Below are 24909 nucleotides of genomic sequence, written 5' to 3' on the forward strand. Positions count from 1 at the left end.
TTACCTAAATTAACAACCAGCTAAGACAGACATATAGATAGGGAGAAGTGTAGAGCCTAAAAAGACTGGGGGGAAACATTTTCAAAAACTGCAAGCATAAAGCTAAATAAATAAATCTAGAGTGAATGATAATAGAAAAAATATTACAAGTATTAAATAGTTCACTAGCCTGATAGAGGAAAGAAATTAAGAGCTGTCAGGTGTTGAGGATGGGGTCAAGACAAGGTAATTGCACTATAAATAGTGAAACCTTAGCTTTTAAAACTACAAAATACTCCCTCCCTAACATTTCCCGGGTCTAAAGAAGCAATACCAAATCAATTTATTGTTCTAGCTAGGCCAGCTCACAGCAGCAAGGGCTGAGGGGGAATTCAGCTAGTTCTGATATATAGAATTTGATCAGAGCCTGAAATTTTGTCAGTCACAGTCCTTGCCTCTGGAAAGGAAGGAGTTCAGACTGTTGTGGAAAGGGAAGGAAGGAGTTCAGACTGTCTTTGGACATCACTGGTAGTTCTCAAAGAAACAACAGTTTGAGACACTGTTGAGCACCCAAGTGCTTCCTTCCTGAAGGACATTCCTGCCAGATAAACTCAGGTCCAGGGCCCAGGAGCAGAGCCTGGCCAGTTCATGACACAGGAGGGCAAACTCCTCTTCTCCCCCATCCTGCTGTGACCTACAGCTCCTGCCAGCTTTCAGCTCAGAGCTTTTCCTTGCTCCTGCAGGCCACAGACAGGGCTGGAACTGTCACAGAGAACTAACCAGGCTGTAGGAGGAGTCTGGAAACCAGGCAGGTTTGCCTTTCCATGGGAAGGAGTGGCTGGGGAGTCAGGCAGCAGCATCCTGAGCCCATGGGCACTGCTAGCAGAGGGCACAGTGGAGCTGCAGCTGGGAGTGGAGCAGGCAGGCCCTGGGCAGAGCTGCAGGGTGTGATGGATATCCTGACAGGGATCATGCAGCTGTGAAGCAAATCTACTACAGAAAATACAGGCCACTACTTCTGAGAATGAGATGATGAAGCATCACAGGTCCAGTGTCTCACCATCTGCCAGAAGTACAGCAGTACATCACACAGCTCATCTCTGACATCCACACAAATGTGTTACTGCAGGTTTTCAGCTGTGAGCCACAACTTGAGCTGGCAGGATGACTGCTACTGACAAATCAGAAATGTGAATAGGCTGATAGGGCCTAGATCTCTGAAGAAAAACACAGATCTACCCTGAACATTTTTCATTTCACAAGCTATTCATTTATTCTCATTTTTTGGGGATAGATAACTTGACTCACATTTTTAAGAATGCTTAAAATGACCAACTAACCCTTAAAAAAAAATCAATAAACCCTCAGCAATGATATATCCAATGTTATTTTCAAGATGCCTGTATTTCAAGGCACTGCATCACATACCTTTATCAGGAGCAGTTCAGTTATGTACTTGTCTACAATTACTTCTTTCTTTTCCAATTTCAGTATGATGTTACTTTTATTCTGTACCTTGTACTCCCTGCAGTGATTTTGCCTTTCTCCTGCAGGCTTCTTTAAGCACTCAATCATAGCTCTGTTAAGTCCCTTAAAGCAGAAAAAGATGAACAAATTGTTGCTCTGCAATTAGTTAGGAACTTCCTTGCTCTATGAGACATGCTCGTTAATTAAACCTATGGATTTTTTTCTCTGTATTTCCTCTAGAATAAAGTTTTTTTAGAAAAGTCATTACAGACAGAAGCTTTAAGTCCTGCATGCCAAATCCCAGCAGTTTAGAAATACAGATGTAGTATTTCACACACTCAAAGTGCTCGCTCTTGTGGGATACAGTTATAAAAGAAAATATATCCTGGAGTTGGCAAGGTGGAGTGTGACTGAAAAAAACCAAACAACCACAAAATCCCTCAACAAAACTGCATAAATGGCCACCACGTGGCTATTTTCACTGTACCCCAACACATATACAATCAAAAAAGGTATTGAGTGTTCTGTTAAAAGTCTATTTTCTACACATTACCAAGAACAAATAAACACACATTTGAACAGTTCATTGCAGCATATATTTGTTTTATTTATAAAATCAGATGCTCCTTTAAAGTGTACAGTTAAAATCACAACTGTAAATTCAACCACAGCTGAATATTGTTTCAATAAAATACTCCTACCAACTGATGTAAAAATTCATTCAATTGTGATTCAAAACTCAATTCAGTTGGAAGATAAACTTACCAATACATTACTCATTCAGCAAGTATTTACCACACTGTAAAAATACATGAGGGTCCCTTCTGTTCATAGCAATGCCATGAAAATATCTGCACAACAACTCATCTTTTTAAAAACATAATTCTACATTTATGAATACAACAACAACAACAAAAAAGATTGCCAGTGAAATCCTCCGAGGGTTTCCAAACTGCTGACACCCCCACAGGGGGTAGTAACTGCATCAGTGCTTTACCAGCATGTTTTCCCTCTGACCACTAAATAAGTGATTTTTCAAGCAGCTCTAAGCTGTCTGCAACATTTTGCCAGGCAAAACAAAGCCACAGAAACGAAAAGAGCCAGGTGCAAAATCTGGCTGCAACACTCACTCCATTGGCCTTTCTGAACAGAACTGCATCTTGCTGTGATCACTCCAGCACACTACAAGGACTGAAAGATTAGTAAAAGCTGAAGTAAAAACTGCCAGTTCCTGAAAACTTATGGAAATGAGGTCAAAGGCTTGATAAGGCATCTCATTGCAAGATGAAGTTGTGGTTCTAGCAGGGTAAAGAGTACCTTGGGAAAGTTTGGGGGGGTTTTTTTATTCTAAGGGGATAAAAACTGCTGATTTTGCAGCCAAGACTGTTTGATTTTGGGTAAAATAACTGTCTCATCATCACACAGGGCACTGATTCTAGTGCTCATTCCTCTCACATTATTCTCCCACACTACAATTTTTTCCATAACCCAGGACATGTGTAGCCCCAGAAAAGGGATCTCACACCTAAGATTTATCCAGGATTACAAACCTGGAATTCAAACTCCTAGGCACATGAATTTTCATTATATATGGCCAGAGGGTCTATGGTATTCACAGCAATTCAAAAACTGTCTGGGCTTTCTGTTGCTCAATGATTCTACTGGGCACAAATTCACAGCAGTAGGGGGTACAGAAGGGTTAACATCTCCAAAAATAAACCACAGGTAACATGATCAGGTTTCTACATACAGAATCTTGATCACTTGTAGCAAAGACAGCACAGGATACAGCAAGTGAAGATTCCCAAATTTTACTCCTGAATTTGGAATGAACTGTGGGTATGGCCCTTTGTGTCTCTGCCTCTTTTTATACAGCTGGGATAGTAATGGTCATCTTTTTGACATGTTCATGGACCTATGGATCAAAAGCATTATTCAAGTGTTAGGTACACATTGCCATTCTCCTGAATTAAGTCTCACTGTTTTACAAAAGAGATGACATGTCTGCCTGCTAATTCATTGCAAATCAGCTCATTTTCATACTTGGGAAATAAACTAACACTTTCAAACTCAGGAAATAAAAATAATGGACACAAAAGTCTACTGTTGCTATAACTCTCCTTCTGGCTTGGGGTTCCAAACTATTTTGAAGGAGACAGCTTTCCTTACCTGAAATATTCGATTTAATCTACTTCACTAAGTCTCAAAATGCATTAAAGCAATCATTTTCATTTAAGCACAGCTAAGTAGAATGGATTCTAGTACATAAGTCTAATTTGACAGCTAAGTTAATTAAGAAGTTCTCCAATCAAGAAAGAACTCTTACACAAAGTATCTGATTACATGTTTTAGAGCAAATATTTTAGGCAGTGTGGTTATAAAGCAGAATACCATGTTTGGAAAATGCTGTAAGAAGGCTAGGAAAGGTGTAAGATACTGCCCACATCTTCCAACCTGAATACATAACCTGCTACATGTAAACACCTACTGAAGTCTCTTATTTTAAGAGGTGTTTGAAGTTTGAACACAAGCAGCACTGAGGATATGTGGATCTCTGCTGATTTACAACACAAGAAAAAAACAAGTTCAAGCTGAAAAAACTGAAAGACAAAGAAATGTAGCTTTAGAACAAATAGAAACCAATAGGTATAAACAGAGCAGGCAAAAACACTGAAAAAAAAACCCCAAACACATAAAAAGAATGCTGCCTGAGTGAAATTAGCCTTGAAAACTCAAAATTCTGTAAAAATAACTTTCCTTAAAATAAACTTTAACAAGAAAGATTGTCCCTTGACTGACTTTTACAAGTAAAGAAACCTTTAGATAAATACAGTTTTCCTTCAATGACCTGCAGATTACAATATTTTCCTTGAACCTTACCAGTAACTGAAACAAGAGCAACAAAAATATTTCACACAGCAACAAAAGGATTACACAGAACAAAAGGGTATATAACATACTACATCCTAAAACTCTTTGCTGAGAAAGCTAAGGTGATTAATAACACCACAAGGAAAATCTGATTACATCCAAGCTTTTGATAAACAGAGAGGAAATCAGACAAAATTTGCCAGGTTTTTAGCCAAGCATGTCCTGTTTGAAGAGCACTTTGAGACATTAATGAGAACAAGTCTTTTTACATACTGAAAGTGATTACCATGTTCTGAGCTACAAATTCCTTTTTCATCCATGGATTTCAACAGCCAGACTCCATTACAATGAAAGAGGTTGTATCTTATGCAGGAAGTCAACAGTGCTAAGAAATAATGAATATGTGGTTTGATGTTCAAGTTTAGCTCCACAACATGTGAGTTTTGAAAGGAGAAGAAATGAAGTTAATTCTTTTTGGTTTTGGCATCACCACAACAAAAACAAATGAGAAACTGCTTAAATAATTTCCTATTTTTTATGTCTGGTTTCAACTCCTCTAACCACTCAATAAAGAAAACATTAAGATACAAACCCATCTTCCCAAGCACTACCAACATAAGATAAAGGATTGCATGTAAATACTTTAATTGATAATTACTTGCCTTGATAGAGAAAATTTTCCATGGGTCTGTTTTTAAAAAGCAGAGCCTTTTTAATTGGTTGAATACTTTTGGGTTGGTTGGTTTTTTTTTTAATTGCTGTGTATTTGCAAACCAGTTATCCTCAATTAGTTTATATATCTGTCTTGATAAAAACAGCTTTAAAATCAAAAGCTGTAAAACAACTCAACTCCAAAACCCACCTCACAAAAAACATAGGGAAAAATATGCTCCTTTTCACTTCAGTTTGCTTCTTTTTGACGGGCACAAGCTGGCAAAAGGCATTTGATGCAGAATAACCAGGCCAGTTTCAGCTGCTCTTTAAAAAGCCTATTGCATTCTCACACCAGCTACATTATACTCTGAAATACAGCAATTTCAGAGCCTCAGAATATTTGGATCTTTAGTTTAGACCTTTAAATATTGAACAAAAATGAAGAGTACTGTAGCTTGGCTTCAGTATGTCCATCATACTTGGAGAGTAAATATGGTCTGAACAGTAAATTCATCACCAAAGGTTCTTAAACACTGCATCTTTTCACACTTAATTGCCAATTTCAAAAGAACAAACAACCAAGCCAAAAAAATCCTTGCATTTTGCTCATTTTTGAGCAGTCAAAGGTTACAAACATAACCCATTCTGTGTCAAGTCTATGAGGTCAGAAAGTGAAACAGCCTCCCACTGAAAGATTGTCTTCAGAGTCATGCCAGGAGTGGAGGGGTAAAAGAGGAAGATTGAGTTTCATGTGTGACTGCTCATGTTGGTAAGAGATGGCCATGGAGATTCACTGCTGGTATGGAGCAAAGCCAGAGGGAAGGAGGGTGAGAATTACACCAAGCAGTTGCACTGACACAGGTGCTGCTGTCCTCAGCGTGGCAGGACTGGAGGTGGCTCTCCCTTGTTTTCCATGTTGTCATCAGCCACTGCAGCCTCACAACTCGTTTCCCTGCTGTCACACGTAACACAGCCCTTTGAAAAGGAACAAGAAATAGTAGGTTCAATTCTTTTTATGAGTATATTTCAAAGGGTCAAATCCCATGGAATGATACATTGCAATCTCTTGAAACCTCTCAGCAATGGGGTGAGATCTCTCTAAAAGCAGATATTATACAGGTTCTTGCAGATACTTGTACCTGCCACTTCCCTTGCCTCAGAGGTCAGTTAATTTGATTAGTGGAACATACAGTTCTACCTTTGAGATAAAAAGGCATGTGACTGTCTTGAATTTGAGGACCTTATCATTCAGCTTTATAAGCAAGCTCCTTACTGAAGATTTGGACTGCAGCCTCAAGAGCAACAACACTGACCAACAAAAACAGCTGAAATGCCTGAGTATATCAATATTTTTCTTGTTCTTGAGAAACGGTAGAATATTGAAACAAAGTCTCCAAACAGTAATTCTTGCTACTGTCAGAAGTCTGGTTGTATTTACAAAATCACAATCTGCACTGGCAACATGAGTTTCTGCTTAGGAACAGTTTCAGGACCTTAGATAGAAAATAGCAATATTTACATACCAATACATTTTCTAACATTTGAGATTATAAACATTCAACAGAATTTTCAAGAAGATCACTAGACATAATTTTGCTATCTTAATCAAACACAGTATTTTTAACCACAACAGGACACACGTTATCAAAGAGGTCTTAGGAAAACAAAGACTAGTTTTCTGGTCTTGTTTTATAGCCAAGGACATCTGTCTTAGGTTTCCTTCTGCAAGAATAAATACTACATCTCAGAATGTTGCATTTGATAACCCCAGCCCAACATGCAATGCTAAAACAGACAAGAGATTTTTCTGGTGCACAAGTACATGACCACAGCCTTAAAATTTTCTATACAACACTGGAGCTGTAGGTCTCTGTGGGACTAGATCTGTCTTGCCATTCTCCATAGCACCTGGGAGCACTTTAAACTGATTAGAACATTCTCTAACACACATCAATACAAACCAGAAGCAGTTTAGCAGAGTGCCCAAGAATCATATCCACTAAAATAATGAAGTATTAAGATGGAATGAATGAATACACCTACAAAAAACTATTTTTGTGTTTCTTAAAATACACCTGACTCTCCTCTGTGACTGAGGATTTTTCAGCTTCCTGAACACACTTGATCTAATTTTTACTGATATCCCAGCACTATATGCTATTCAATTATAGCAACAATTTTATAAGAAAAAGAGCAAATTAGTTAATACAAGAGGAAAAAACCAAATTTAGATGCCTTACATGAGATCATGACACCCATAACCCAGCACTGTAAGATGGCCCTGCAGGGATGAGCTGCAGCTCCTCTCCCACTGCTCACCTGGGTGCTGATTTGCAGGGGCACAGTCTGGGTCCGGATCCATGAGTGCACCTCTGCAAGCTCCTTCTTCTGCCCATCTGTAAACCAAGGCTGCTGCTTCTTCATGACTGCCAGCTTCTCCAGATCCTGCTTTAGAACTTCCTCTTTGATTCTGCAGGGAAGGGATACCTGTGAGCACACTGTACTACACAAGCAAGGCAGGCACTGACACTGAGAGTCTCTTCACCACAATCTATGGCTAAAGCCTAGACAGCATCAGCTGTTGAAAGGGAACTGTACTTTGTACCTTATTTGCTTTGTAAGGCTGCTTTCAACACTGGGCTAACAGTCTGAGGTTTGTTTGCTGTTGGTTTTGCTGGGAGTTTTTAGTTGTTTGGTGTGGGTTTTTTTTGTTTTATGGCTTTATGTGGTGCTTTTTTCATGTGGAATATAATTGCAAATTATATGTGTATGAGCTAATTATAAGCAACTTGCAAATAACCTGAAGTTTTACCCCTTTATGCAAAGTACAGGAAAATAACCAATCCCCTTAATATTTCAGCAAAAAAGGTTACATGTTACCTTCTTTTAACAGAGAGGGGGAATGGGAAAGCAAAAGTAAGTAAATAACCAGGCCTAAACTGCACAAAGATAATCTCAGACACCTTCTTAAGTTTCATTGGTATGTGTGCTGTTTCCACAGTCTCACTTTAATCCTGTAGTTCCATGAACAATTCCAAACTACATGTCAGAAATTGTTGATGTTTTCCAACCTGTTTGGCATTTGGTAATTCATTAGAACTCTCTCAGGTGTGTGATCCATCATCACCCAGGCTGACTCATGTTTCGATTTATAAGCTGTCCCTTTTTCTTCTGCTTCCTGATTCTTCTCTTCTTTGGAAGCTTCAGAAGAATAATTACTGGCAAAATACTTGCTGCTTTTCCCACTACCTGCTGAGAATGACCATGAAAAAAAAAAAAAAAAAGAAAAAAAAAAAAGAAGAGGCAGATGCCTGGAAAATCCCAGTAATTCAGCACAAAAAGTACACCATCCCCAGTGTATTCTTGCAAGTTAGTTCTGTAACACAAATTCAGGTATTCCCAATGATTGCTCTAGCAATTACTGCCTATTGAGAATTCAGAGATAAAGTGCATTCTCTCAAATTATTCAAGATCTCCAAAACTGCATTCACTTTTCTCAAAATTAATTGGCTCAGCTTCTCTGCTTCTGAGAGATCCTGCTCTAGGCAGATTTACCTTTAGTCAATAAAGATGTAAAACAGTATCTAACGCAGAAAGAAATGATGATGAGAAAAATGAAGAGTGACTTCCAGGTTAAAGGAATAGCTTCTTAGACTCACATTTCCAACCACAGTGACTGAAACAAACTTGGCTTCAAACACTGAAAGCCAATGAAAAGTAAATGATCTTACATGGATGTTACATGGATTTCCCATTCCCACTAGAGTATCCTGCTATTAATTATATGTTAGCAAGCATCTAGTACCAAATACCTAAATCTTGGGACTTCCCTACCTGTGCCATGACCAGAAGTCTCGTTGAAGCTAGAGCCTAAAGAACCAGATAAAGCTGATCCACTGCCTGATGCTGCTGAACCTGAACCCAACTGTGACTCCTTGTACAACGAGTGGTCAGGAAATTCAAGAGCAGCACTGTTAGCACTATCTTCTGGATCATTATCCTGGAGACAAAAAGCAGATCCAACACATCCACAGAAGTTACATTTAAGTATGCAAAAGGAAATTCATTCAGTTATTGAATTTGTCACACGTTGACCAAGTTCTCATATCAATTCAACAGGTTTGGAGTTTTTAGCTCTGAAAATGAGTGGTGGTTTAGAACTCAGGATAGCACTCTTCATGGGTGAAAATCAACAAGCATCTGAACTCTAGTTTACTGGTTTCTGCTGTAGGTATTTCCCCAATTTGTCAGGATATTGTATGGTTGCATAAAGTTAACAATTTCTGCTGACAAGAGAGGAGTCAGTTCCCTTCACATCCTGTTAGATGGCGTGAAGCAGCCATACACAAAAAGCAAAGGTGCACTACAGGGAAAATGAGTCTTCCCCTGATTCGCTATGCGAAGCGACTGCTTCAGCAGCTCCAGGTACACCAGCTCCCCTTTCAGGACCCTACCCTGCAGTTTCAGCTGATCCAGCCTTTCCAGCCCAATCTGGATTCAGGAGGCAACATTTTTTTCCTTGCCTGCAGAGCTCAGATTCCTGCCTCTGAGTTTACCGCGGAAGTTGGAGAGGCCTTTTCTATGCCCATGTATGGAAACCGACCCACACGGATCCCTGTTCTTCTTTCATTAGCTGCATCCCTGGGAGACAGAGGGAGTAATTAGAAGAGTATCTTCCCTTTGTTTTGGTTCTCCATAGACTGTGGGACTGGGTGAAAAAGGATGCAAATTGCGCAGCACTAACCAAGTTCCACATGCATAAAAGCCCCAAACCCCAAATTCTAGCTGACAGTTCCATTGAAAAGGCTGCTGCCAGAATGCTGAGCAGAAGCACCTTGTGGCAGCCTCAGAAGATCTCATATTTCTGTCATTTACTAAGTGCCCACACTGTACTGGTACAAGTTCCCATAAGCACAAGTATAAACTGCTTTCTCCACCTCCTGTGCTATTTGTGACCTGCAGCCTACATAGCACAGCCAACAGAAAAAGCAGCTAACAAAATCTGTGTCCCTGACATACAGATCATCACCACCGGTTTTAGTGACAGAACACTGTGAAAGTCAGTTCTTCCTTTACATAAAAATCTTCATTACTTACACATTTATCTTCTGCATGTGGCTTAACATCAGCACTAATGGAAAGCTCCATAGGTTTTGGCAGCTCTTCTTGAAGCAAATTCAGCTGAAGTGGGGAGCTGCTCCGTGAGCTGCTCAGCAGTAGGGCCTGGTCACACTGGCCCTCTTGCTGGTCCTCCACGGATGAGTGAGGAGAGGCTGGAAAGGGCTGATCCACAGAGTGTGGTGCTACTGGTGATGGAGCACAAGGAGGGGGTGCTGGAGGTAGTGTGGTGCATGGATATGAAGAAGGTGGATAAACACACTGAGGGCTAGGGAGCAAGAGAGGTTGAGGCATCTGAGCATACATGGGGAAACCCTGAAAAAATACAGCCATAAACGAGCCTATGTTTGGGGGATAAAGGACTGGGTATGACTGTGTTCCACAGCACAGCTGTGATGAGGACATGGACTGGGGTTGTAATGAGCGAAGGGCAAGCTGCTCTCCTTCAGAAGAGGCTGGAAAAGTAGACACTGGATTCGAACAGGCAGGAAATCCCATAGGAGGATGGACATTCAGGCTGGAGGAGCTCAGATAGGATACTTCTGGGGGAGAGAACAACTGTTTCTGATTTGTTCTCTTCTCACATGGAAGACTATTTCTATTTTTACTAGAAGAGTGGCTATCTGAGCACTGTCTCTGAGGTTTCTGGCGCTTGAATTTTCCATGTTTTCCTTTTTTACAGCTAGCTGGGCTGATCTGCTTTGAAGGGGAATCGCCTGAGGAAGAAAAATAAACATATTCACTAAAATGACAGACCCAGGGAAAAAAAGAGAGAAAAAAAAAAAAAAAAAAAGAGGAAAAACACCCAGATAAATGAGCGTGGCTTATTCAGAGATCTGACTTTCCTCTGGATAACTCTTCCATAAACCAGTGATGGATTTGCTGACATATCTACAATATCTTCCTTCATGTCATCAATTTTCTTATTGATCACTTCGGCTTATCCCAATCAGATCTTTTATATTCTTTCAAGGGAAGCAACAAACTACCTGGGATTTGCAGGCTTTATTGCAATAACTAACTATCTGCTTTGTGAAAAGTCTAAGATAGCAAGATCCAAGATGGAGCAGACCTTCTGTGTGGGCAATGCTGCTGTCAAATCTTGGCAATCCAAAGGAATCATTCTGCGAGCAGCCACAATAAAACACTCACTAAATTATACAAAGGAGAACCAGACTTCATGGCTAGGTTAGCCTTGTAAATCATCTAACAAGTCTTTATTTCTCAAAGCTGCTGCCTACCTTGTCCACAGGAATGTCTGTTGTTACTTCTGCTTCCTTGTTGAAGGTAAGTCCTAAATGGAGAGAGCAAGACCCTCTGTCGGAACTTGTCAACATAGTTCTGCTCCTCCTTTTGAGTGTGGGCTGACAACGTCTCCTTTGTTAGCCCAACTGGCTTTAAGTCCTCAGGCAGCACTGCAAGACTCTGAGCATTCACAGGAGGCAGCTCAATTTGTTCACTTCCAACTGCGGCATCCTCCATTGTAGTCACTTCTTTGAAGAGGGAAGAAAAGAAATCACTCTTTGCTCTGCCCTTCTGGTGTCAACTACCACAAAAGCCAGAGTGTTACACAGAAAACAACCTCATCTGACCCACTGAGCAGAGGCAGGGGGAGAAAACACCCTTTCAACTCGAATATAGTTACACTAATATCAACTGAGCAAGTTACTTTGCATGGTCTGGAAAACTTCAAATTCACTTTGAAGTTAGAGGCACTTCTTCATATTTTCTTAGTACAATAGCAGCTACATACTCTTATTTTTTGCTTCTTTCTGCATTAAAATGAAATAACATTGGCCCCATAGTAATTCTTATTTGAATCCTCAATGGCCAAAAGCACATTGTTGTGTTTGAGGTATATGCAATGAAGTTCAAGTGGAAAAGAAACAGTGTAGTGTATTAAAAACTAGTTTTACTAAAATACCCTAAAAATTTCCAAGCTCAAGTTTTTCTTCACAGCACCTTGAGAAGTACCTTAATATTTCAGAATTCAAATTCACTGAGGACATACCTTAAATGAGCAAAACTTTCTCACGGTGTACTTCAGGCTGGAAACATTGTGTAAATTTAAATATCAGTCAGTGTTTTGTGCGTGTGAACAGTACCTGATTCAGGGTGTGGGACATGCACTATAGTGCTGCTGTAGCTGCACTGGCTGGTGACAGATATGACACTTGGAGCCTTGTTGGACAGGGTCAGGTCTGCCAGAGGAGCTCCCACCATGCCTGCAGTTGTCTGGTCTTTCAGCGTCTCTTCCAGACCAGCAGATATTGGCGTGTGGGACTCAACTGCTGACAGCATAGCAGTATCTATTGGCAAATGACAAAGTTTCTACATGGAATTCCATTCCAAGCACTCTGCTCCCAATTCATCAAGTCTCACTGGTTCAGAAATAACCAGTAACTATGCAGACTATTAAATAAGACAGTCTTATATACTAAAAAAAACATTTACATGCCAGTGCAATGTCAGCACATACTAAATGTGGCGTAAAATGAGTGAGCAACAGAAGGTTCATTTAACAACAACAAACAAGAGTTTCTTTGATGCATTCAAAGACTTAACATTTTAGCTTATGTTTAATTGGGAGAGCTAGGCAATTCAGGCAAATATTTACTAAATATTTAGGTAAATATTTACTAAAATACTGTTAGCAACACAACAGTTTAAAAAGTGGACAAACCTTGGAACACACAACAGTGACATATAAAAAAACCCCAAATCAGTTTTTGTGGTTCTAATATGATTGTCAGTACACTTTGTGTTACCTTCCAATGCCCTGACTTCCTGCTGACTTTGCTGGACTTGTTTGTCATCTTCTGAAGATGACGATGATGTATTTGCAGAAGATTTACATTTCCTTTTCAATGCTGGAATACTGCAGCTCTCTAGATATCTGAAATGAAAGCATATCACAGGAAGCTCTCTCTACTTTGGGGGGGGCATTTTCTCCATTTGGAAATACAAACATTTGAACAATCCAAACTGGAGATCCAGAGGTTGTTAACTAGCATTTTAAATTCACTGCAGGAAGTTCTGGACACGTATCTGCTTTCCAAGTAGTATTTAAATAAAATCTATCACTCTTTGAGGGGGAAGAAAAAAAAAGAAAAAAAGAAAAAAGATTACATTATCCACTGGGTTAAAAAATTACTGACATTTTATAAGTTATATCAACTTTTTGTTTTATATGGATGTTCTCAGTGTGTAATGTGAAGACATTGACATTTTATGACCATCAAAATTCACTTAAATTCCTATTGCACCAATGAAAAATGTCAACAAATAGCTGCAAACAGAATCTTAGGTCCTAAACTTTTCATTGCTGTGTAATTCAGATTGGGCAATCCACCCCAGTGCTCAGAGAGGCAGAAAACTTTACAAACAATCCCACATTTATCTCACAACTCAAACCCCAGACAGTTTAAGGCCAATGCAAACTGCTTGGATATTTACTTTCTACCAATTAATCTTAAACTTGTATCACTAAAATGGTTTCATAGCTTATTACCTGATGATACTATCGACACAATTGATCTGCTGATAGGAAGGAACATGTGGAGTCTTCTTTGAATCATCAAAAAATGTATTGCCTGGTTCTTCTGTGCTATCCCCTCTCAGTGTCTGAAGAAAACAAGAAGCAGTGTGCCTCTTCCCTGGAAGAGAGGAAACCTTTAAAGGTTACTCTCAAGGGCATCTAAACACTACCCACACACAGATATATATATATATACACATATATATACATATATATATTTGTGTGTGTGTGTGTATACACACACACAAATATCTACTGGAATCCACATAATGATACAAGGATGTATGACCTATGACAGCCCATAGGACCTATGACAGCTCTCATTAAAAACTTATTCTGCATTTTCATCTCAATTTATATGTTTTGAGGCAAGGAAAGGTGAGGGAAAAGATGCCTGAAAAAAGCCAACCCCCCCCCCCAGCACCTTAAACATTGATTTGAAAAAGAAAGCAAACACAAAGAAAATAGTATATAAAACCCCCTGCATTTAAGCTGCAAATAAAGGTGTAATTAATATTACTCTTCTTTCAATTTATACATCACAGAATTCAACCCATTATTTAACAGTAATTCACAGCTTTGTATACCATGGATACACTGGCCAGAGTCCTATCAATATTGACAGTACAATCCTCTAGGACAACACCAGCAGTTCACTTTAATATAGAGTATCCCAGAGAAAAATGTTTTAATACAGAACTCTATGATATTTGAACATCCAGGTTTTTCCATGTATTTGTGCTACAAACAAACTGCAGATAATGTGCACTAATATAACATTAAGCACTCAGTAACTGAATCTCTACTTCAGTGGGAAGTGGGGCCATATTGTCCAGCCTATGATAATTTCTAGGAGTTCACATAAAGTAACCAAGGGGAGCTTCCTCATTACTTGCTACAAGCACATGTGCATTTTCACTAGAAAACGTTAATGTACAGAAAAGGATAAGTCTGTTAACCTAGAAAGAGACAGATATGTTCCTCCATATTTTAAGGAGGAGTTAAAAAGTTACTGCATCTACTGAGGTTATTTTTAGGGGTGAATTGGGAGGAGGGTGGGGAACTTGTTTGTTTGGGTTTTAAAGAAAACAAACCTCATATCTAAGCCACGCTAAAAAATGCCATTTAAAGTTCTTCAGCATAACACCAGGTAGCCAAACTCAGGGCTACAGATGTACTGGAGTTCATGTTACCTTAAGGATCATAACTACATTAACTTACCTCCCAAAACTTCTGAGTTCACAGCCTGTTCATTTGCATTCTGTGGCTTGCTCCTCGATGCAATGTACAGCTGCTGCCCCAGGTTCTTAATTCGGTTGACATCTGCACAAACTTGTTGCAATGTCATCTTGAGACACACAAAAAATGTAAAGTCAGAATAAAATTACTACAGAGAGGCCATAGGAGCTGACTTGGGTTCTTGTATTCTTCAAATTGAAAGGAGTAGACTATCAGCCTAAGCCTGGTATCTATTGGTATTTGTAAACTTACTTAATCCAATTATCATGGTTAATTTAAGTAAATTAACTATGAGAAAAGCTCAAACAGCCTCAGCATTTGAATGTTTTAATACCTGTGCCAAGCCCTGTGAGTGGGAATAAGCTGATGACTTACTCAGGAGCCTCACAAGGAAACTAGGTAATTGCAATGCTTATATTAGGACAGCACTACTTCCACTCTCTTCTATAGCAGTCAGCAAAATTTAGAGCAGAAACCAAAAGTAAGCACTCTATAATTAACCAATTTAGCTTTAACATGGTTTTATTCTTCCCACTTCAGTAAAATTCATAATGAAAAGCACACATGTACAAAGTAAAGATTTTCATTTTTACAGGTGTATTTTCACTTCTCTGCAGGCAGTGACACATTTATAGACTTACTGGTTCCTGTGTTTCCTCTGCACAGTTCCCATTGGAGTCACTTGAAGATGCTATGCTGATGTAGTGCTCATAGGAGCCACTGCTTCCAAGGCTTCCATAACCACTGGAAACATTGCTGTGAACTGGCTGTATGAGAGGGGGAAAAAAATTTAAAAATCATCCTCTGAGACAACAAAAGGAAGGAAACAACATACTTTGCAACACAGAACTTCAAATAAACAAAGAGAGTCAAATGAAAAGTCAGTATTTGTCTGGCTCTACCACTTACTTAGGGTAAGAATTCTCTACCATGCTTCAAACTGATTCAAGATGCAGGTTTACCTTATTTACCTTTCAACATAAAGACTTGGCAAAAATGTGAAACAAATTATTTTATTTTTTTTTTTTGGTAATGAGGTGGGACTGTATCCATGTAGAACTTTCCTTTCACACCTTTTAAAAGACCATCCTCAAAAGAGCCCACTAATCAGACTCAAGTTTCTTTAGCCTCTCACTCAGAAGGCCAGCCTGTGTTCTGAAATTCTTTTGCCTTCTTTACCTGCAGAAGCAGTTTGTAAATTTGTCCTTGTAATTCTCTTATCTCTTTCTCCACGCTGCTCGTTTCTTTACTTCTTGGGGCAAAGACATCTTCATTCAGAGGGCTTCTGGAGAGAGCCAACAGTATTTCACTGTTCATTTTCATTTGATGAAGATAGCTATAAACACTTAGAACAGATTCTTTATTGATTATGATTATTTTATTTTGACTGTTCTGCTGAGTCAACACAGAGGAATGTCCTCTGTCCCAACAGCTGCTCTGCTGGGGTAGTGGGGCAGAGCTATGAGAGCAGGGAAGCTCCAGGGAAGTCAATACACCAGCAGAGACACCAGTTAAGGCTGACAAGCATCTACCCCTCTGGCTCCTTCACTCAGAAGGCAAACTCATACCCCATAAAATCATGTATAAAAGATCTCTTTGAAAAGTCAGAAGGCCATTCCCAAAAGCCATTTCCTCTAAGAGAAACCAGGTAAGAAGGCAGTCAGTCATATTTTCATATTTCTTGAAAACTAAGGAGAAGCATCTGAAAAATTAATTTCTACGTTCAATATGAACTGCATTTTAAAAAGACGTTGCCTTGGTAAATATTTAAATGCTGTACCAAGTAAATATGCCAAAAGAAGGTCAATTAATTGGGTTCTTCTGGTGAGCCAACCATGAATTAATTTTAGGTAATTATTTGTTAAAGTGATCTAGTTTTTATGCTGCTTTTTAGCTTTTGCTCATCTAAAACTGGTATTTTAATTTGGGCATCAACTATGCAAAAACCTGCTAAAATAAAAAGCTGGCTTTGTCTTTTACTTCAAAGTAATTAACTTATTTTCACACGTTATAAACAAGACTAATGCTGTTCTGAAGGAATGGTCTGAAGACAAATGCTAGGCTGTTGTCACATCTGCAAAAGCAGATTATGTCTCTAGTTCAGTACTTAGACTGTTTTGTTTAGCAGAGTAATCAATGAAAAGCATTTTATTTGATCAATTCTACAACTGACTTACGTCCGGACTTTGTGTCGGCCAATGATGAACACAACTTTCCTGCTCCAAGGATTCACAAAACTGGACCAGCTGGTGTCCAGTATGACATAATCCCCATTTTGAGTACAAAATCTAATAGGTAAGTGCTCAAAAGGGGGTTGGCCAGCAAATTTCAGTACTGAAAAACACAATCAAGAAACAAGATTTAGCTTACATTATGACACAGTAGTGCAAGCACAAACACCAATAACTGGGGTTCTCAGAACCTTGGGACTGAATTTACTTTGATCTCAAACTGACTGCATGAGTTAATTAGTTAATTTTTGTCTAGACTGCTGATCAGTCACATGTCAAGCAGTATGATAAAGGTATGACAAAGCATCGTAAAACCAACAGAAATTCCTCTAAAAGCAGCTCTTACTTTTCCGGTGAATAGTGATCATCAAAGGACGATCTTCTGGGTGCAAATACATCAGTATGGATGTTCCAATTAAATCCTGAGGTAAGTAACCCAACAAAGGCACTGCTCTGAAACCCAAACACATTATCACAGGTTATAATAAAGTTTTGAATACTTCCATCCTTAACCCTTTGCTGGTCAGTGAAGTGCCCATGCACACAATCTACAGTGAAATAAACTAAGGCTACAGGACATTTTCCCAACCCATCTCATAATCCTTCATTGTAATATTGACACAAATACCCATGACAAACATTTCTGTGCCTGGAGATTTAACAGATATTCACATTTGCAGGCAGTTTTGTGCTTGTTTACATGCAAAAGGAAAAAAAAAAATCGGATCTTGAAGACAACGGGTCATAGGCAAAATATAAGCAATTATGCTCATTTTCCACTGTTGATGCTACCACAGCTCCCTATTGCCCTGGATAATGAAAACTGACTGCAGTTCTGTTTAACATGTGTTTTAAACCAACAAAGGAGACTACATGTATGCAGTGTGAGATGTTTTCCATGAGTGGACTAACACAAACTGTTTTGTTTAATTACATACTGCAAATCACACAGTTCAGCTACTTTACTTGGGTCTCCAGCTGCATCACTAAATGATTTTTTTCTACCTCTCCATACACACCTCACAGGTCTGAAAAACTCAAATCTCTCACCTGTCATCTATGTCCAGAAAAACACATCCAGGGGTGTGTGTGGTGGTGAATATTCTTTTATCCATAGGAATTCGAGGAGCTAATAGAAACAAAATACGCACTAAGACAGAAAACTTGGGCATTACTGTTGCTCATGATATTTACTGGTTCCTGAACTTTATAATGGTTTGCTGCTTTCTAACCAGTAACTCACAGAAACATTACAGATTTTTAGGTACTACAGACTTCTCTCAAAAATAAAAATAACACATAGAGGTTGAATGCTTTGGGGCCTAGCAAAGGCAGCACAGATATTCTGGATTTGCATGCATGCACACACAAGCTGCAACTTACACAGGTGAGACTACCCAAGCACAGGTTCTAAACAAAGGATGAAGACTTTCATACACTGCATTTTATTTTTTTTTGGATTGGATTTTTCTCCAGTGGAGCATCCTGACTTGCCTTCATATCCAGAGTGGATTTTCTCAGCCAAAGCTAAGCAGCAGGACTCTGCATCCACACGGACAGAAGTGCACACGTGGACCAAGTATGGGGTGATTCGGAAGGGGTAACAACGTGCTTCTTGTTCTTGATCTTTCCCACCCCTGAGGAAAACAACAGGAATTAACACCACAGTTTCAAGACTCACATACTGTGTGCCAGGGCTAAGAGCCCTGCCCAGAGAAGTTATATTGAGCACAAACCCAAATAACCATGTCCTACACATACTCCTTTGAGATCCAAGGTCAACACACTCAGCAACACTGACCTTCCTCCTGTTGAGATCAAGTAGATGTTTTGTCTCCAACACTTAAATTCAGAGGCTGTCTAGAAATACTATAATGGTTAAAGACTGTTTTCTAATTCTCAGTCCAACTGTATTCACAAGAACCACTCATTTGGTTTTGTGCTCTCCTTCAAGTTAAACAGCCCTTTTTCTGCTTGTTGTTTATTCTGTACCATTTTTAGGAAAAAAAAAATCATTAAAATATATGTCTCCCTCAAGGTTAGTTTTCACAGACCTACATAAGAAAGACTGCTCCAGACTTGGTGCATTGTTGTTCTCTGACTATCTTCCAAAAGAATTTGTCTTCCTAGAATGTGTTTGAACTGTGGCATCATTCTTGATGAGATCTTAACCATGGCTTTGCAACAGCTGCAGTAACAATTGGTACTTACTAAAATGCTTTTCCACCTGTTATAATTTCAATATCATACCCAGCTCTTACAGAAAGAATTGAGTTAAATTTTTGAAGATTATCATTCACACTAGAAGTTACTTTCTTATTCCACACTTGGTTTTGTAAGATGTTTCTAGAGAGAAATGACTGCCATAAAAACTACTTCTGACACTTCTGTCTTTGGGAAAACAAAAGATACAAATGGAAATTGGATACAGCAGAAGTCTAACTCATAAAACACCGTTTTCTTACTTAAGCCTAGAGCGTGTGCCTGTGAAAAAATATTTTTACTCATTAAACCAACAAAATCAGAAGATCTGTTACATAAGGGAAGTAGAGACAGATGTTGTACAAAAACATGGAGAAAAACTGTTGTAAAATGTTTATGTATCCAGTTCCCCCAACCTAACATTGTTATCTGTCCAGCTATATCAATTTCAGATGCCCTGATACCATTCAAGAGACAAAGGTGGTTTAAGAACTAAGGCTGTTGAAACACATATGAATGAATCAATGACCAACTGAAAGATGAGGAAGTGTTGTATCTGCTCAGAAGCAAACAGTTCTTACTGAAATCTGAGATCACCTGAGTCCAGGACAGTACTGCACTGAAGACTGAAGGCCAATCTCATTTTTTTTTCCTCCTTTAGCTCTAAGATTAGTCAGGTACTAAGTAAAAAACAGCATTCACAGCAGCAGCAAGTCAGGCTTCACAAGCCTCAGGGGTCAGGCTTCACACTGGGACCTAGGTGACCTTAGTTTGCATTAAGGCTTCTGCCCCAATCTCTCAAGCAATCTTAATCTCAAGCAAAACACTCTTTGCCTCCACTCTCAAACAGTAAAAGGAGAAGCAGCAATTTTTCACATGATCATTCTCCTGCATGACAGTACTTAAGGAAACCAACAGGTCCAAGAGAAAAACATATAAACAGTTTTCCTTCTGTCCCAGTGCAAGTTTATGTATCATTTATGTATCATTCTGGAAAAGATGTTCAGAATGTGCTACTGGATGACAATATCAAATACAAAGCCAATTTTGTAATGGAGTTTCATGAGCTCACACTGGTCAGCTGTGACAATAGAACACTTTCTGCTAGTACTGCACCCTTTGTCAGCCTTCACTGAAATGAAACTGTGATAATGCACTTACCTGATCCTGCAGAAAAAGGATTTCACCTGGGCATATTCATATGGAGAAGCTAGTAAGATGAACACATTGAAAGTGTCAATTAACTTCCTTAAAAAGGTCACACCTATCAGAACTATTTTACACTCTGCATTCTCCAGACTTTCTGAGCAAGACTGAAGTCTCACAACCTACTCTTTATTAGCTACTGAATTGTCTGTTCAATAGAATGGCTGACCTGGAACTAAGTTCAGAGGAAATTAATATTAAAAAAACAAACAAAAATCAACCAAACAAACAAAAATCAACCAAACAAAAGCAAAAAAAACCCCCAAAAAACTCCAAATCAACAAACCAATCAAAGCACCAAAAATCCTTCTCCAGTCCATCACTATGAAAAGGAAAGGTGGCATTTCCTGGCTTTATAAGCCAAGTGACAAAACCTATATATAGACAAGAAAACCACAACTCCACTGGTGTGCCACTGCTCTGCTGGGTAGGCACATCACTGGCATCCAAGTTGTGGAATCCCTGGCATTCAAAACCACCAGATGTCTCATATCCTTTGATACCAAGGACTTTGGACTTCTCAGAACTGATGCCAGATCAGCCCCATGTCAAGGCAGGCAGAAGACACAGCCGTGGCCTGCAAGCTATGTTTGAACTGCTCACAAGGAACAGAGGACTCAAAAGTCTCAGTTTAAACACATCCAGCACTAAATATCAAATCAGCTTAAAACTTGGGTTTGATGAGCTGTGTTCACAGCAGGCAGTGAGTGGATCATGAAGACAAAGCACCTAAGCAACCATAAGGTGTAGATTAAACAACTTTAAGCTCACAATCAGACTTATTTTCTTTTCAAAAAGCCCCAGTTTTCAAAGTGGAAATGAACAAACGAGGCTGATGCATATTGCTAGCATAAGCATTTAAAATGAACTACTACTCTGTCTTCATTCTGCAAAGACAGAAAGACACACAGAGCATTCAAAGCATTGCCATGTCCCACCTGTTTGACTTTCCATGTTCCAAAGGGGCAGGTGAGACTGATCAGTGTGTGTGTAGAACACACTCACATCCTGAGGCACAAGCAACTCCACAAACCGGGAAGAGTCCAACACTTTCTTCTTACAGTTCAGAATAGATGCTGCCTGCTCAGAAATATGCACTATGCGTCCAGACAGCAAAGAAAATACAGCTACAAACGTGTCCTGGAAAACAAACATTAAAGGCAATTGCTGTCTGAAACATGGTAGTGGTAACACAAGGATAAAAAGCAAAACGACCCCAAAACAAAACAACCAACCCCAAACCACCACAACCTCAGGCTGAGGTTCAAAAATGTGTTGGGTAGTGCTTGATCTACTACACTCTCCAGTGCTACAGCAGTGTACTCAGTATTTACAAATGCTAGTAAGACTGCATTAGTCTTCACGAAACAGATTAATGCTTATCTTTGCTCTGAATGACTGGTTATCACTCCACACACTCCTCCACAAATTTCAGAGGATTCATCACAATTCCACACACAAAAACATTCTCAGAGCTTTCCAATATTTTTTTTGCATTTTTACAAGTCTTAGCAATATTTCTGATACAGCATCCAACAGTACTGAATTTCAAGAAATGCCTCTTTAAAACAGAACCAGAAAGCAGGACATGTATTGCAAAACAAGAAAAAAAATTAAATGCAGAGTACAAATAGAAACCAAAAGTGCCTCACAACTATGGATCTGATTGATTTTTAAAACTTTCTGCTGTCTCAAGAGATTATTCTGCTGTAAAAGAATTCCAAAAGAACTATTTTTTGCCTCTGGCAAAAAAAAAAATATAGTATTTCTTCACTTAGTATTGCTGGGTACTGACACAGCACATATAAGACACAATGTTGATTGATCTTAAAACTTGAAGGTCTGTCTGGCTAAAATGTAAAGGCCTTCAATTTTACACATGCTATTTCCACAAAACAATGTTAGGAGACTAAATTTAGCAAAATTGAATTAACTCCTTGAGTGTGCCTGAATTCTTACAGTGTTTTTTGGAGTGTGTTCAGATGCAACTGCCACCAACTCTTCTATGCTGTATGTCACCACATCTGTCTGAAACACTCTTCGGTCATTCAGAGCCTGGAAAAAGTCATTGTTTGCTAATTGGAAAAAAAAAAGACAAAACAGAAAAAGCAAAACAAACACAATGAAGTCAGTAAGGAGACTACTTTGAAAGTATTTCTTACAGCCCTTGTACTTTTGTCATCTTTTTGGTGAAGTCCAAGGTGAGATGAGAAGGTCTGTGCAGTGACAAAGGGAAAAGGAATACTGATTATACTACTGGAATAATCTCATTTTGTTACAGAAAACAAGCATGAAGAAGTAGTACAATTTTAGCTACTTAGTTCTGTGGGAAACACAAACTAACCAATAAATTTTCAAAGTGGGATGGGAATACTATTTTCTCAATATACATAAAAGTTGACTATTAGGCACCTCTTAGCTATGGGACTCTGAAGAAAAAGAATCAGTGGGGGGGGTGTATCTCAACAGAAAAGATAACAAGGTTATTTAACAAAAAAACTAGCAACAAAACCATTATGCCTCAGGAAGTCAACTCCTTGCAGGATAACTGGAATGCATTCTTTTAATGCTACTTGTTGCCAGACACATCTATGCAAATCATGCTGTTGTTCTTCCAGATTTTGTCCACACGTACCTTGGACCTGCTGGACACACTGCAAGGCGTAGTTGAGAGCACTGATGGTACTGGGTTTGTTAGAACTCCTTTTTTCTTCAGGTAAACACCTTTTCATTTCTTGGATCATCATCATCATATCTCTGTGGGACTGGCTCCAATTCAGCTGCTCTCTGTAACACAGAAGTTAAACTTTACCAGAGAATTCTGGTGTAGGAGATTTTTTTTTCTTATCACCCAATTAAAATTACTCCCTAAACTAACATTTTATGGGAACGGCTACAAAGTCATGCAATATCCAGGAATGTCCTAACACTCATTCACTAAATTTCCTGTTGTATTTTTCACTTCTTTGCAATTGAAGCTTTTCTCCTCTACTTTCCTCCTTCCCACCTCCAGTGTCATGGATGGTAAAGTCCCATCGAGACCACTCTGCTTGCTAAGATGCCTAGCAATTTGACAAAATAAGATTATGTTTATTCTATATTTTCTAAATATCACAGGTATTAAAATAATTAATAAATGCTGATTCTTGATCTTTCTAAGTTTTCCTAGCCTTGAAGGCTGTACCTGGTTATAAGCATCTCAGGGAACCATGAGGTTCTCAAAATACACCTGATGAAAAGACTTCATTCCTCGTGACTTTAAAGTCTTCATCATCCTTTGTAGCTGTCGATTTCAAAAGCTGCAGAACTGTTAACAGATAAAATCTCCCTCTCCCTATATTTGCTTATTTCACTGACTAAAATATAATCAGTCAATACTGTCAAATCACAGATTCTAATCCTACAGACGAGATACGGACATTTTTTCAGTAACTTTTTTTCCAGTTGACACTATCATTAGTATCGTACTCTTACTATATAAACCATTACATAAGCGTAAGTATTGCGTGGCAACTAGACATGCCTGTTCAACGCTACATACATTGCAGTGCTTTAACTCTTTATTACATTAAAAAAAATAAATTACTTCATTTCTGAACTCTCGCGAAAAAGGTTATTTCAACAATTTCTGCTTTGGTACTGCTTAAATAAGTCTTTAGCTGAAGTAGACACCTAAGCTAGCCAAGGGTGGCTGACGTGCGCGGCTCAGGCGATGTCAGAATGAGGCACGGCTTACGGGAGCCGCGAGCAGCCCAGCGCACCTGCACACGCCGCGGCCCGTGACCCCCGGAGCCCCGCAGCGCTCCGGCTCCCCGCTCCCCGCCCGGCCCAGCACATCCCCGCGCGCTGCCCGGGTACCTGTTGGCTTTTTCGGCGCCCGAGCCGCCGCTGGACTCGGGGCTGTGCAGTTCGGTCCCGCCCGGCCCGGAGCCGCTTCCCTCGCACGCCGCGCACCGAGCGCCCGCAGCCCCCCTGGGCGCCGCCGCCGCCTCCCGCCCGGCCCCAGCCCAGGCCGCGCCGCGCTCCGCGCTGCCGCCTCGGCGCTCGCTCGCGTCCATCCCGGATCCGCCGAGCATCACAGCGCGGGGGACATCGGCTGCCGCTGCCGCAGGGCACGGCCGGACCCTCGGCCCGCGCTACGGGCGCCGGTGCTGCAGGGAGAGCACGCGCCGCCTCACGGGACGGTGGGAGGAGCGCTGCCCCCCCCTCCCGCCTCCGCCGAGCGGTCACCGGGGCCAGTTCTGCGCTCCCGCGCTGCTCCCCGCCGCGCGCCCCCTCAGCTCGCTGCAGCCAGCGCGGTGCCTCCCAAAGGGGCCCGGCGGCCTCCGCTTCGCCTTCCCGCCCTTCCGAGGCCGCGCCTCTCCCACCGACCCCGGGCTGTCCCCGCTCCGGGCCGGGAGCGCC

At 40.1% G+C, this 24909-nt stretch overlaps 1 protein-coding gene across 12 annotated transcripts; it reads right to left on the reverse strand.

The window, feature by feature from the left end:
• Positions 1-2028: 2028 nt before the first annotated feature.
• On the reverse strand, positions 2029-24909 carry PER3 (period circadian regulator 3). Of its 12 annotated transcripts, none has more exons than XM_015648443.3 (21): positions 24364-24904; positions 23141-23292; positions 22465-22580; positions 21444-21645; positions 20461-20509; positions 18592-18734; positions 18148-18226; positions 17444-17550; positions 17044-17200; positions 16046-16151; positions 15508-15633; positions 14849-14975; positions 13601-13745; positions 12858-12985; positions 12195-12398; positions 11331-11582; positions 10069-10805; positions 8806-8971; positions 8043-8220; positions 7291-7441; positions 2029-5946 (listed from the first exon to the last, which is right to left on the reverse strand). In XM_015648443.3, the coding sequence occupies exons 1-21, from the start codon at positions 24579-24581 to the stop codon at positions 5845-5847; spliced, it is 3645 nt and encodes a 1214-aa protein (XP_015503929.1). In that variant the 5' UTR covers positions 24582-24904; the 3' UTR covers positions 2029-5844. The 12 variants fall into 12 exon arrangements, 10 of the variants coding, with proteins under 10 accessions (XP_015503929.1, XP_015503927.1, XP_033375092.1 ...); XM_015648441.3 differs by having other exon boundaries at positions 8043-8223; XM_033519201.1 differs by having other exon boundaries at positions 8043-8223; positions 11331-11579; positions 16046-16211; positions 24364-24903.

This window comes from Parus major, chromosome 21 (assembly GCF_001522545.3).
Source record: "Parus major isolate Abel chromosome 21, Parus_major1.1, whole genome shotgun sequence".
NCBI lineage: Eukaryota > Metazoa > Chordata > Aves > Passeriformes > Paridae > Parus > Parus major.